This window comes from Rhamphochromis sp. 'chilingali' (genome assembly GCF_963969265.1).
Source record: "Rhamphochromis sp. 'chilingali' genome assembly, chromosome: 18".
In the NCBI taxonomy this organism is placed as follows: Eukaryota; Metazoa; Chordata; class Actinopteri; order Cichliformes; family Cichlidae; genus Rhamphochromis; species Rhamphochromis sp. 'chilingali'.
This window is the reverse complement of record NC_137945.1, coordinates 14,624,758-14,639,879: the sequence shown is the minus strand read 5'-3', so window position 1 is coordinate 14,639,879 and position 15,122 is coordinate 14,624,758. Positions and strand designations below refer to the sequence as shown.

General features: G+C 41.5%; 1 protein-coding gene across 1 annotated transcript in view; it reads left to right on the top strand.

Annotated features, from left to right (window-relative positions):
* ube3c (ubiquitin protein ligase E3C) overlaps positions 1-7,706 on the top strand; it is a 29,843-nt gene extending 22,137 nt beyond the window's left edge. The window contains exons 20-24 of the mRNA XM_080865813.1: positions 2,514-2,726; positions 4,493-4,681; positions 4,769-4,835; positions 4,942-5,072; positions 6,617-7,706. Coding sequence (XP_080721939.1) covers positions 2,514-2,726; positions 4,493-4,681; positions 4,769-4,835; positions 4,942-5,072; positions 6,617-6,787 — 771 coding nt within the window. The 3' untranslated portion in view covers positions 6,788-7,706. The remainder of the gene's footprint in view (positions 1-2,513; positions 2,727-4,492; positions 4,682-4,768; positions 4,836-4,941; positions 5,073-6,616) is intronic.
* Positions 7,707-15,122: the final 7,416 nt, after the last annotated feature.

Here is a 15,122-nt window from a genome sequence, read left to right as displayed (position 1 = left end):
TTATCAAGATGCCTCCTTCAGGGGTGTGCGTTGTTGGGAGGGGGGGGGGGGTACCATCTCAGTCTGGAGAAGAATTACCTCATGACAAGCGGTCGCCTCTCAATTAGATCTTCCATTAGCCGATGATTCCTACCTCTTGTTTGTGTAGTGATCACATTTGGTTGGCACTAAATCAGCAGCTCGTCAGAGACAGGACATAAATAAGCGTTCAAAGCATGTGGTAATAGCATTTTGATCTCTTTTACAGTCAGGAACATCCAGGTCTCTTCTCTCTTGCTCGGCCCTGGGTGGTCCAGTCCACTTATCAGAGCTCTGAGCCCCCCCCCCCCTCCTCTCCTCTCCTTTCTTCTTCTTCTCTGCATTCTGTGGAAGTGAGACATGATCAATCAGCAGTTACAAGCTCCCCACCCCTACGTCTTGCAACATTGTGCTCCCCAGAGCTAATGGTTCAGGCAATTAGGCGGTGGGAAATTAATTTGAATTTGACTTTCAATTAACCTTACCTTAAGTTCCTCTTTCTCCATAAAAATGGACGTTTGAGTGGCCACTTGAGAGGTGTATTGATATTTGTTTAGTGCCGTTATTGCCTGGATAAAAGGCAACCGTTTATATAGATTGGGATTGCATCACCGCTGCTGCAGTGTGCACAGTTCACGGCGCGGCTCAAAGGACACAGGAGATTAATATTGTTAATTAATGTCCGAGGCGTGCCATTGTTGTGGAGGTGATGTATTACAGGCAGGAGTGGCTTGTCTGGGGGTACTCACTGAAAGTGGATTGAACATCAGAATAGAGGCCGGCCATCATCCTTCTTCCTCACTTGTCCACCCAGCTGACAAGCTGAAAGATTTAAGCCACAAATGGGAAAACATGAAAACAGGTTACTTTGCTGCTGCGGTGGCATCGCTTCAACCTAAAGATTAAAAAGTTGCGTTTAATCTAGATGGGAGCATGCGTTTGTCCAAATATCAAGATTCTCTTCCAGCCTCTTCGGCAGTGGCCTTTTCTCTTTGTGAACTGCTTTGATCCGACCCAAACACCAGCTCTCTGCACAGTCTGCTCTCTGACTGATAGTTCTGCACTGCTGATTGATAGAGATGCGTTTGGAAGGCATTATAATTTTATTGATTTTTAATGTTGTAAATTAAGGAGTTTATTTGGCAGCTAACAGAATGCACCTGCAATGTTGTTGGCATTTATTCCACCTGATGGTGCCGCGATCTGCTTTAATTGCGTTGCCACTGCACTCACTTATATTAAAAGGGCCTGGGCCATAATAATTAATTCTTTCCAGCCCAAGTCATTTTGGCACAATTTCTGGCAATAAACACTCATAAATAAAGTAAATGGCATTGAAAAAAATAAGGCTACAGGTTTTTTCCATATACTTAATGCTGCCTCTTCCCAGCACAAGTGTTATTGATAGGTTTCAAGGGGCCACGCCGCGCATATGGTCTGAAATGAGTCGCGGCCACGAGAGAAATGCTAAGTGGATTATTTTGCATAAAAAATAGACAATGTTTGGAGTTGCACAATTAACCTGTGTTTAGAAAATAGCCGTGATTTATGCTTGCGTGTGTGTGTGTTTAAGATGCATGCATTATGGAAATCCTCTAGATTTATAATCCATTTAGCTGATGCGGTCAGGGTTTTTAGCGCAATCATTTATAAAGACCTGTATATTTTAATGTCTCCAATGGGCTCTTTTTCAGACTATTCAAGTACATTAGCTTTTCGTTTTATGAGTCACCTGCCCGGCTGTGGTACTTAATGGCATTTAAGGTCAAGGTGAGAATTGGCATTTATAAAGTTTGAGTCCGGTGAAGCAGAAGCGTGTGTGTTTGCGGTAGGTTGTTTTGTGTATTTTCAGATGTGATCAGATGAAGTCTCTATCACTTCATTCATTGTTAGGAGTTTCAGGCAAATGTGATATTTTGTTATTATTTTTTTCTTTAATTTGTGCTTGCTAGCATTTTGGTTGCTGCTGGAAGCAGGCTCTTAGTTATTTAATTGTGGTGTTTGATGCAATGAAACTAAAAAACAAAAGGGCAGAAAAAATGGCCACTTGAGGTTGCCTCTAAAAGTGAGTAAATCTCTGAAGACGCTGAATAATTTAGGAAGCGACGTATTTGGTTTTCCAAACGGTACAGTGTTCCCGTTCACCTGGACTGTAGTTTGAATATATTTGGCTTCTCTGGTTGGACAAATACAAACTCTGAGGGAGGGCACGATTGATACAGAGAAATACATTTTAATTGGAATCGAATTTAGAATCAACTCCCTGTATTAAAAGTTGCCTTAATGAGATGTTGCTTACTGCTAAACTTGAATGGATTTGGTGCGGTAAAGGTAGATTTTATGCTGAATGCAGAAAATATTATACAAATCAATTTTGAGTTTTTGTCAGAAGGTTTAAACCCTCAATTAAAAAACCCCCAAAACAAAACAGAATTTCGTGGCAAATTATTTCTTGATGCAGGCTTTAAGGGATTAACATCAACATTTTCCCGCAGGCGCTTTATGAAAACATGCTGGTGGAATTGCCCTTTGCGAGTTTCTTCCTGTCCAAGCTTCTTGGAACCAGCGCAGATGTGGACATTCACCACCTGGCCTCCCTGGACCCAGAGATGTATCGCAACCTGCTTTTCCTCAAGAGCTACGAGGGTGACGTGGAAGAGCTGGGCCTTAACTTCACCGTGGTCAACAACGATCTGGGAGAAGCTCAGGTGACCGGGGTTGGGGACAGGGTGGGATTTAGTTGGATAAATGATTCACGTGTACTTTTTTTTTCCCATCTCTTTGTATCCTGGTCATGCTTAGCCGTCTGTCCTTCCTCCTGTTTGGTTTCTCTTTGTGGCGTTAATAATTCATTTCCCTCATAATGTACCACTTTTCAGCTCTGAGAGAGATAAAGCACGTCACCGCTGTCACCCTAAGCCCTGCTGCGGTGCAGCGAACACAGCAGCTCTGTTGACCGTTCCACCTGCTTTTCCCCGAGAAATTACCTCACAACACGCCTGACAGAAGCAGCTAGCTGCTCTTAAGCACGCCCCCTCCAAAGCTCAAGGCTCCGGAGGTGAACAACCACCATCACTCTGAGTCACCTAAGCCCAGACCTGCACTCTGCACGGAGCTCCTGTTTACTCAGGGTCTTAGCGCGTCGTATTAGCTCTTCTCAAACACCTGAAATGGTTGAGTCACGGTACAGCCCTCCTGGTCGCAAACACGACAGGGAAAACAATTTGTGAAAGATTAGGCACACACCCGGGAGCAGTCTGCCCTGCATTTGCCCTCGTGAGATAGCCAAAGCAAGCAAGATAACAATAGTAATTCTCTTACATTAGCACATAATCAGAATCCACTGTGAGTGAGAAAAAGACAGAAAATGATTAACTTTAAGTTAGACCACAAGCAAGTGCAAAGGTAGAAGCTGAAAAATAACACAAAAAACCACAAGAAAAACCGCTTACATTATAGTGCGGTCTGGCTGAGTATTGCGGCACTGAACGCCTTTGTGAAGCTTATCGATCAGTTTTTGTTAAGAATGCGTCAGAGGTGCTGATTCATCACCGCTGCAGTTTCAGACAATAGTTTTTATTTTAGTTAAACAAATATCCTGTAAAGTGTTTATCGGTCAGTTTTTGTGACCGTCTGCATGCGACCATTGTTAAAAGCGGCGTTCCTGTTTGCCACGTGTTGGAGGTTTATGAGAAAAATAACAAACAGAAAGGGAACTGGTTCCAGCATGACAACCTGATCCAACGTGGCAGCTGAAAGTTGTTCACTGCAAAACGATGATGTTGAGCTCATTTTAGTCGAGCTATCTGTGACAGTGATGCTGAAAATCAGTGCAAGTTCATATTTTTCTTCATCCGGAAGAGTTTGAGCTGATAACTGGCACTTTAGGTAGAAAGACACAGAAAGGTGGTTATCCATATTTTGGCCAGCTGCAAATAACACACTGACTAAAATTAGGAAAATTAATGCAAACCCAGTCCTGCAGCACCTTGAGATGAGATTTAATCCGCCGTGTGGATCGTCCTGATTGTCTAAACACTAGATCTCATATCCCAAGACAGCGTTGGAAAAAGATGAACATTACTTTTTTTTTTCTTTTCTTACTCCTGCGGATGCTATGATGTCATCGCACTGCCAGCTTTATGAACTGAGACGAGCACATCTTATCAAGTGCTAACTGCTCTAAAGCTAATGAAAAGAGAACACTGGGCCAAATTGTATTGGACCAGATGTTCAGTAGTCGGGCTATATTTGGAAACACTGAAGTGCACTTCTCCTCACACTTGCATGGAGAGAGCTTTACCTTTAATCAAAGTGCTGCTGAAACTATTTTAATGACCTTTGTGTTATTGAATTAAATCCTGCACGCTGCAAATAAATACTCGAACGGTCACCTCGCAACTGAAGAACTTTAAAGAGAAAATGAAGAACTGTGAAAGAACCGTGTAAATGCCTCGTGTGCCTTCTGATGCAGGTGGTTGAGCTGAAGCTTGGAGGCAAAGATATTCCTGTGACCACGGCAAACCGAATAGCCTACATCCATCTGGTGGCTGACTACAGGCTCAACAAGCAGATCAGGCCTCATTGCCTGGCCTTCAGACAGGGTCTGGCCAATGTGGTCAACCTGGAGTGGCTGCGCATGTTTGACCAGCAGGAGATTCAGGTATTCTACACGTGACATAAATAACTGAACCTGAAGAAACATAAAATGTGTTAAAGAAGCTAAAAATATGCTTTAAACATCTTAAAGGTTCTGATATCTGGGGCTCATGTGCCAATTTGTCTCGACGACCTAAAAAACTTTACAAACTACTCAGGTAGGTACAAAGTGCTTTATTTTCTTGTGTATGTTTTTTCTGCAAATTCTCATTTATAGAACTGAGAAATTTCATTCTAACTTTACACCCTCATCGTCATCTTCAGGCGGGTATTCAGCCACTCATCCCGTCATCCAGATCTTCTGGGAGGTGGTCGAAGGATTCACAGATGACGAAAAGCGCAAGTTGCTGAAGTTTGTCACCAGCTGCTCCAGACCACCGCTGCTGGGCTTCAAGGTGATGTGGACTCCCCCCCCTTCTTCTCTCTGCACTTGCCTTGCCCACCATTATCCTCTGGTTCTCCATCCTCAACAGAAGGGAGTGTTCCCTCTTTAATAGGCTTGTAATGAAAATGCCCAGACTGATAACAGCTTAGAAAATGATCGTTTTCAAATTAGCTGGCGATAAGACCCGAGTCTTATCACCACGTCCACTGTTGTTTTATAGTTCATGACCTTCCTCTGCAGAAGAAGTCTGTCTGCAGCTTCGCATGCGTGGGCTTGGCTGGAAAAACCTTGGCTGGTCAAATATTGCCGCTCAGAACTTGGTAGCCTCTTGAACTTTTCAACTTTGCGCGACGGGGCAGAAAGCAGCAGTTTTCTGCCCCGTCCATCCATCTACATCTGAAGACCGTTTGCTGAATCATTACCGCTAACCTCCTATTTCTGAAATGATTTCCTAATTGGAAGCTGTTTCGCTTTCTCACTGACTTGATTTGTGGGACACTTAAGTAGTTTGAGATAGGAGAAAAAAGGAGAAAGTGTTACTCTGAGCCATTAAACAATTTTTATGTCATACTTTGTCAAACCAGAAGGTGTAATCATGATATGATTGGTTTTAGTACTCCTTGTTATTGTCATCGGTTAAGAAAACTTGATTTTTGCGCTGTGGGGAGCAACGCTCTCCTCCTCTCTGTGTTTGAGTGTTGCCTTCACTCCACCATTGATAAATATGACTCCGCTCCTCCCGCCTCCGCTCGTCTCTGGGCTGCAGAAGGCGGTAATTCGTAGGGAAGCGGCCCCTGACCCGGCCCTCAGCTCAAGCCAGCTAAGCTTTAATTAGCTGTCGTGATTCGGCCCAGGATTCATTAGAGGAGAAATGGCTCTGTCAGGAGAAGCCGTTTAAAAAAGATGATGGAAACTCTCCATTTTTTCCCCCCCAAAATGATGCCTGCGGTAATGACACTTTCTCAATAAGCAACGATAGTTTAATACGGTAATTGTCAGAAAAATGGGGTCATTATGGCCAAACCCCTAAAGAGCCATTTAATCGGGCAAGTGTGGCCGCTGAGCCATCTATGCTAACTTTAAAAAGCAGGATGAAATCAGGGCGGAGTACCTGGTGCGTTGGCCCGGCCAGTGATGGAAACGGTCCGTGTCACCGCCTGCGGATGAGGTGGCCTCATCGGCGAGAGGCTTGATTTAAAAAAATGCCAGCTAGACAACATGAAATGACCATTCCTCCAGCATCTCATCCAAGGGTCAAACCGTGGGCTGATTTCCCCACTCGGTACCTTTCAAGCACTAAGATTATTTCCTCAATTTATACTTCCACTGTATTAGCTTAGCACTTAATGTCTCTCTTTTAACATTTATCCCCTTGTGGAAGTTGACAGTTATTGCTTAATCTGAATTGGTTTTGAAATTGGGATCATTACGGACACGTGTTGCCTGTCGCCTCATTTTTTTTTTTCTTTTTAATTTCCATGGTTCTTAAACGCCTCGGGGATGTAGAGATTTCTCTCTATCAGTTTCTAATTGAAGCCCTTCACTCATAAACAGGAGCTTTACCCGGCCTTCTGCATCCACAACGGAGGGACTGACCTGGATCGCCTGCCCACCGCCAGCACCTGCATGAACCTGCTCAAGCTCCCCGAGTTCTGCGACCAGCACCTGATGAGGAACAAGCTGCTGTATGCCATCGAGTCATCCTCCGGGTTCGAGCTGAGCTGAGCTGTGCCTCCAGACATGGACGCCACAGAAGTGGCTTTGGGGTGAAAGACTGAAAATAGACGAGGGAAAGCAAACCATGCACTGACTGATTTTACTGTTTGTGTGTGTGCGTGCGTGCGTGCCAAGCCGATGGTGAGGAAATGCTCCCCCACAGACTGAAAGAAGGGTGCTTTTAAATCATTTGAAATGTTGAATCCCTTCTTATTCTTCAGACAGATCAGCAGCTTAGTTAAATTTTGCAGAAGGTATTTTGTGCATACATTTAAAAAAACAAAAACAAATGTGTAACTGAATGGAGAAATGTTTTCACCAAAGATTAAGCGGCATCATGTTGAAACAAAAAAAGGCAATATAACAACAGACTGGGGGGGACAGAGTGGGCAGGACTGTAAAGCCAAGGGCTGTGGAGGCAGGAGGAGCTTTTGTGTACAGCCGTCATGAATTTTCACGTAGAGGTCGGTGAACCTGCAGGTTTTTGTGATTTCTCAAATTGTTATTATTCCTAGTATTAACCGTCGTGTCTGATAACGATACAGTAAGTGTGCACACGCCATCTGAAGAATAGAAATGACTTGTCTTGCTGGATGTTTGGGGAGGGGAGCACTGAAGGTTGGTTTTTTTTTTTTTTGTGTGAATATGTATATGTTTACAGCTGCTCTTGTATTATTCATCTATTCAGTATTTGTACAGGTTTGTTTTTCCTCTCTCCTTTTCACGTGACGAGTTTCTGTTTTCACACACGTCTGCTTTAAGGTGAACGACCCCCCCCCCTCTCCTTCCTCCTGCAAGTTTGCTTTTTAGTAGGGGGAAGCAGCAACTGTGTCATGTTTGATGAGGCTTACAGATGATCAGTGTACCAACAGGCTGAAAAAAAAATAAGAGTGTATGGAAACAAATAAACCCACTTTTCTTTTTGATTTTTTCCCTCCATATTTTCTTGTTACTTGTAATTTACAGTAATGACCGAGACATAAAACAGTGCTTTGTGGGAAAATCTCCTCTTGAGTTTTATGGCCTCTGACATATAATTAAAGAAACATCCAGTTAAGAAACACTGAGCAGAACTATTCTGGCCTTGAGATGCATTATCGGGCTGAGCACAAATTAAGATTATGTGCGTTTGTCATAAATCTACCTGGCCTCTAATGCAGTGCAGCCCTTGAGGAAGATATCCATCCCTATTTGGACCGAGTCCATCTCTCCATCCTCGCTTCTCCGCCAAAGCAGCCAGCTCGCTGCCCCCCTCTTCTCATACGCCGCACATCCTCTGGGCCAGAGAACTCAAAGTGGTAATTGGGTCTTAAAAACCAGACTTGTCATTGAAATGAGGGATTCATCTCAATTACTATAAGATTTATTTAAGACTATTACCAAGTGATGGATTATAACTGACAAAGTTAATGCAGGATGTTGTGAATCATCTTCACTGCGTATGCTACTTGAGCTTGCTCATAGGATTTTTAAGGGCTAATTGAAGCTTTTAGGCTTGTTTACCTTGCAGCGTAGCGAGGAAGCATCAAAAAAATCACTTGAGGGTGTTTTGAGGGGGGTGGGATTGTAGCCTGCTTTCCAAAACAAGATACCAAAGTGAGTGTCCCTGCGAAGCTGGCATGAAAACATGGATTTTAATTAACATGGAAGCAAACCCGAGGTTTAAACTGGCCATTTACTGAGCGCACTGACCAAAAAAACTGGGACATAGCTCCAGGTTGTGGATTAAAAGATCTTAGTTAAGTCTCTGCTAACATATTTCTTGTAGCAGATTGCCACCTGGTGGTCAACCTTTAGTGCTGCATGGAAACGACTTTGAAAACACCTGAAGACCCTCTGGAAGCCTTTCAAGGTCACGAACCAATAACAGAAATATCAAAGCAATGAATTCATTTGTTTTTATGAATATGGCTCTCCTGGCACTGAAGCCTGTGAAGGAAATGTGGGTTCAGTGGCTTTGGCATAGCAGTACATCAGGACAGGGAGTGCCTGTGCTGCCTTTCTGCCTGTCTAGACATGAAGACTGATCAGCCCAAGCTTATTTGAGTTGTGGTTGCCGTTTAAATTAAATCTGATCGATTTTTAAGTCTCATTCTTGTTGTCGCCCTACTTTGTTACCACGTCAAATTCAGCCACAGCGATCACAGAAAGGCGAGAAAATAAAGAGTCTTAAGTGAAGACTTTCAAAGTATGGAAAAGCACTGACCTATGCATGATATCTATTTTTGCTGTGATTCCTCCCGCTCAATGGGTCTAATTAAATCCAGACTGCCCTTAATGCCCAGTATAATTAATAGCTATCTGTCATTTTCATTGGGTCTTCTTTTGCTGGCAAGAGCTCCGGCCAGCTTTTACTGCAAAAACGACCTTCATCTTCCATTTAAAATCAATGCAGGCCTGTAATTTCAGCCTCACTTCGGTTTGAAACTGCAATAACCTGCCCTGCTTTATTTGACTTCTTTGGGTTAGGATGAGTTCACCTCACTGCTTATCAGTTCCTCAGATATGTCTTCTGTGCGTATCCTACATTTCTAGAGTGTGACCCAAGGGGAGATCATCTTTTAAAAAATAAATAAATAAATAAATATTGAAAGCCAGTATGCAAATGTGAGAACTTTACCTTCTTATTTCATAGTTGAGATTTAGTGTTGAAAATAAGCTCAAAATTGAGTCTGAGCCTTTTCTTCTGGTTACATTTGACAGTTTTGATCAAACAGTTTTATAATATCTTATAAACAGTCTTATAATATCGTATAATATAAACTAGGCCCTGGCTCACTAAGCCTTTTTCAGTATATCAAATTCAGCCCAACTCTTACACCTGTGCAGAGGCGTGATACTGAGAATTATTTACAATTAAAAGTCCCACTATCACACTGCTAGTGTAGTGGGTATCCTCTTATAGCAGGGAAAACGGGTGAGCTTACATGGAAACCTGTCCCTCCCCTCTCAATGGTTTTGGATCAGGCTTATAATTACAACAGACACAGGTCGTATGTTTCTCGTGCGCTCGACAGGTGGCGCAAAAAGCCGTTTGTCTGATTCTTTTGCTCCCTGAATGCCGCGTGAAAGCGCTTCTTATGATCCGGCACGTTTCTAGGTTTGTTAGGGGATATGCGAGGCACGTGACAGCCTCGTTTCATCCACTGTGCGCGCGTGAACAGCAAAGTCTGGTGTTGGGTGTCATCGCGGATGTGTGAGCAGGACACCGCAACGACGCTGCTGTCCACGCTCAATGACGTGCTGCTTTCAGGTGTCCCTCGGTGAAACGCGTACCATCAAAATTACCATAAAACGGGAAATAAAAACAAACGACAGACTTTGCAAATTTCAGCGTTTCAATGATTAAAACATTAATATAAAAACTAAATTGAATAAAAATAAAATGAGTTTTAATGATAGTTTTAGTTTTTGTCAGATCCCAGATCTAGATCTCCACAACGTCCTCCTCCCCTCACCCCAACCGCTCGCGGCACATGACGACCCTCCCTGCTGCAGGTTTCTTCCTGTTGAAATATTATGGAAAATGTTTTCCTTGCCACTGTCGCCAAAACGATTGCTCACAGGGCTTATATGATTGTTGGGGTTTTCTTTGTATTAAGGAAAGTGTTGTTGTGATTTGGTGCCATATAACTAACATTAAATTGAATTGAACTGAACAGAAGAAAGGTATTCATTTCAACCAAGGTATGCAGAAGAGCATCTTTGAATGCACAACATGTCAAGGCTTAAAGCAGATGGGCTTCAGCAGCACCAAGACCACACCGTGGGCTGAAGCTGTCAAGAACAGGACAGTTCACAGCTACAGTTCACACAGGCTCACCAAAAGTGGACGATATATGAAATGAAAAAATGTCGCCTCAAGCTTATGGAGTCTCAGTTTCTGCTGTGACATTCAGATGGTAGGGTCATTTTTGGGGGGTAAAGATAAGAGCGTGGCTCCATCCTGCTTTGTATCAACAATTCAGGCCACTGGTGGCTTAATTGTGCCATTAAGTTATTTTATTACATGTAAGTTTTGAAATATTTTTGTTATTTATGTACAGTATAAAATGTTAAATTTAATGGAATCTGGTCAAATTATTATTTGATTAGTGTGCATTTAGTTAATACCAGCGCATCTCCATTAATGATTGATTGTTTGAATAAATAAACCTTTAATTATATATCTTTTAGTTGCATTCATGTTTATTGAGGTTGAAAACTTGAGGGGGACATGTTCTTGGGACAGTTTGGGCCGCTTAGTAGCAATTGAGCGTCTTTTAAACTCCACAGCCTGCCTGGTACTGCTGATGACCATGTTTATCCTTTCATGACTGCAGTGTGTACCCATCTTCTTAATGGTTTCCAGCAGAATAACGAACCACGTCACAAAGCTCAAATCATCTCAAACTGGTTTCTTAAAGAAAACAGTAAGTTGACTGTACTCAAATTACCTCCACAGTTTAGATTGCAATCCAGCAGAGCGCCTGTGGCACATGGGCTAACGAGAGATTCTCTTGAGGAATGTGCAGCGAATAATTCTGCAGCAACTGCCGATGCTATCATGTTGACATGGACCAAAAACTCTGAGGAATGTTTTCAGCACCTTGTTGAATCTGAGGCACAAACAATAATGTGTTGACAGCGAGTCAAGTGCTTGTGTTGTATTATCTCATCTGAACTTTCTAAATCTCAGTCTGTCAAATATTATCTATATTGCAACTGATCTAAAAGAAAACCAACAGTGACAGTGATGAAAACTACACTGAAATTAAACATTTTAAACAGTAAATGTTAATATTTTATTTTCTGTTCTTTAACATTGTCCTACATTTTATTTATTTATTTATTGTTTACTGCACTAAATCTCATATTAGCCCTGTGATAGACTGGTGTCCTGGTATAGACTTCAGCCACCCTGTGACTTTGAATTAGATGGGTGCTCAAAAAAATGGATATATAGATGTAGTTTTATATGAATTACACAGAGTTTTATATGAGAATGTGCATTTATCTGGGTGGTAGGAACTGGTCTGGAACATTCACAGTTTCAGACCAGGTAGATTGTTGACGTATGCTATCAGAGGGTCCCATGTTGTGTGGAATTTGCTGATGGATCAGTTGAGAGTACATCTGATTTTTTCCAGCTTGCCATTTTGCATAACATCCCTTATCCAGTGGTGGTGTGATGGAGCAGTACTAGACTTCCGTTTAAATAAAATCAGGCGTCTTGCTAATAATGACGAAAAGGCAATGACCCTCTGTAAACGGGCAGGGGGAGCAGCAGTCATTATACCAGAAAAATTGAGACCAAGGGGGAAGGCAAGATGTTATAGGCATAGGCTTTAGAGATGACATCAAAAAATGATAACCAGAAGGGAGCAATTGTCAGACAGGACCAGAACATATAAAGGGAAGTAGCTGGAGTCTGTTTACATCTATCACACAATGGCTCTACGTTTGGAAATATTTTTGCTAGTTTAGCTTTTGAGAAATGTAACCTGTGTAACACTTTGAATTGTATTAAGGAATGTCTTGAACATATAGAAGACGAATGGACCCTGTTAAGAGCCATATCCCACTCTTCATAGAAAATGCTTGTTTTGCAGGAACTGAGCTAACAGGTGGCCGTGAGTCCGTGACCGATATCAGGCACCAGTTATTGTGTCTACAGCTGCCTCCACACATTCTTTTATACTGATATGTCTGCAGATTTCTAAGTAATTATTCAGTTGGTTAAAAAAACTATAGATTCTAGTGATCCCAAATAAAAATCTAACCTAACAAAACCTTTTAGTAAATATCCTCTCACTTGTCAATGGCAGTCATCAAGGGCAGTTTCGACTGATTACCCTCATTCAGCAGGCAAAATGGCTATAACAATGCAGAAATTTTTTTCCCCCTACTCATTTATAAATAGTTCAGGTTATCCCGTTGATATTAATAATATTTGTCACTGAGAAACAAAGTTAAGTGTAAACTGAAGGTCACTTTTACCCCTCTATGTGGACCTGTGCTTACATAGTGATTGTCTACCTTATTTGAGCACTCCAATTGCCGTCTTACTAAAAACCTCATTCACACATTTGTTCAAGCACCTTTTGCCCTATAATTCACACACTTACAAGGGAGGCAACTCGGGATTCACTGTCTTGCTCAATGACACTTTGACATGCAGACAAGGATTGAAATACCAATCAGTAATTAACATTGGTAATAGCTGTAATTAAAATAGTTTATCACATTGACTGTTCTTCCTCTCTTTAAGACAATTTGGTGCTTTACTTTGTGCTTATGAAATTTATTTATTTATTTATTTATTTTTCTCCCGCCTGTCCCATTTGGTTCTTTAGCCATCAGAATTGTTGTCTGAAGACCAACAAGGATACCCAATGGATTTACTTTGCCAAATGGATCATCGTGGCATTGCCGTATTGGTCCATTTGGTCGATCTTTGTTTTTATTATTTATTATATTTTATTTTCAGATGTTACAGACGGGACAGACATGAGTGAGAGATAGGAAAGGGAGAAAGAAAGAGGAAGGAAAGGAAAAACAGAAGGGGAGAGGGACGGTGAGAAAGGGGGGGAGAAAAAAAAAATCTCCTGGATCACCTGTTGAGAGAAGAATAGAAAACAAGCAAAAAAAGACAAAAAAACCCCAAAAAAAACAAAGCAACATACTAAACACAACACCATCGCATTAATCTAGCTAAGTGTAAACAGCAGTAAATACTAAATATTCAATGTTGTTGTGCAGCACGCAGGACAGATGTGCTTCGAAGTAGCAGCCAAGAAAGGTGTAATTTGGGTCTACGAGCAGTGAACACCCGTGTGCATACCTGTGTGGATCAGCGCGCTTGTATTCCAAAGGTTTCTCCATGTAACGATCTGCTAGGGAGTGTGGGGGGTGCTTATGAAATTTATAAAAGTAAAATACAGAAAACTGTTCTTTTTTTAAAAAAAAAAAAAAAGAAAAAAAAAAACAACCCCAAAAAACAACAACAATAAAGTGCAAAACGGAGAAGTTATAATGCTATGAAAGCCACTTTGAAACCTACCTGTCTGTGGAAATGAGACAAATAAAAATCCGCCTATTTCAGCTTTTAGGTTTCAAAGTTTTAGTTTCATTTTGACAAAGGGCTGGGACGAAGAAAACAGATGTATCCATGCACTACATTCGCTATTTTCATCCACAGGTTTTTTTTTTAATTCAGCAAAACTAATACCATAAGGTACAGATGATAGATTTCACATTTTTGGTAATGAAATATTTAAACATTATTTGTTTGTTGTTTTAAATTCACAATCTGGAAGCTTATTTCTGCCAGTGGAAAAAAAAAACCTGAATTAAACAAAACAAACAACTACTTTTTTGCCATATATAATTTAGAATTTGGGTTATTATCTCAAACATTTTAAGCATCTAGTTAAGCATCTCAAAATTCTGACTTACTAAATCAAAGTTTTTGGAGAAAATAACTAAAAATTGAGAAAATAACTAAAATTATTCAATCAAAATTTTAATTTAGTTCTTTCTGTCAGTCAGGAAATTTTTTTTTCAGTGGAGGAAACATAACACATTACACAGTTTTACAATAACTGATAAACAAAATTTAAAATGCAATCTATTTAACACTGATCTAGTTTAGTCTGGGGCAATCGTGGCTCAAGAGTTGGGCGTTCGCCTTGTAATCGGAAGGTTGCTGGTCAGAAGGCCCGGTGGCGCCAGTGTTCGGCAGCCTCGCCTCTGTCAGTGTACCCCAGGGTGGCTGTGGCTACAATGTAGCTTGCCATCACCAGTGTGTGAATGGGTGCATGACTGGATGTGTAAAGCGCTTTGAGGTCCTTAGGGACTAGTAAGTGCTATACAAATACAGGCCATTTACCATTAGTTTTCTGTCAGCAAGACTCAATGTAGATTAAAAATCCACATATAGCTCTGGAGTCTGAAGTCATAGGTTAGAGAACTTCCTCACACAGACAGTTTGTGAAAAGCTACACCGTACAACAACCTGAAAATGTTTTACTTTGACTTAAACTATCAAGACTTAGAAACAGGCCAGCAAAAGTAGAAATGTTATACCAGCAAATGTAATTAATTCCCTAAAACAAAAGGGGTGGGGGTATATTGCAACCTGGGCTGGGGCCACCCCATGACACCCATCTGGACACGCTCCTGCACGGCCTTGACGCTATGGGGTCATTGGGGCGCTCTCCACTTTTTCAAGGTTTTTTCACGTTAACCTCTTATAAGGGAGGGTAAAAACAGGATGTCAGCATTTGTCTTGTCTGTAAATATAATACATTGCACCATTATTAACTTTAAACTCACCTTTATCCGCAGTAAAACATGTGAGTTT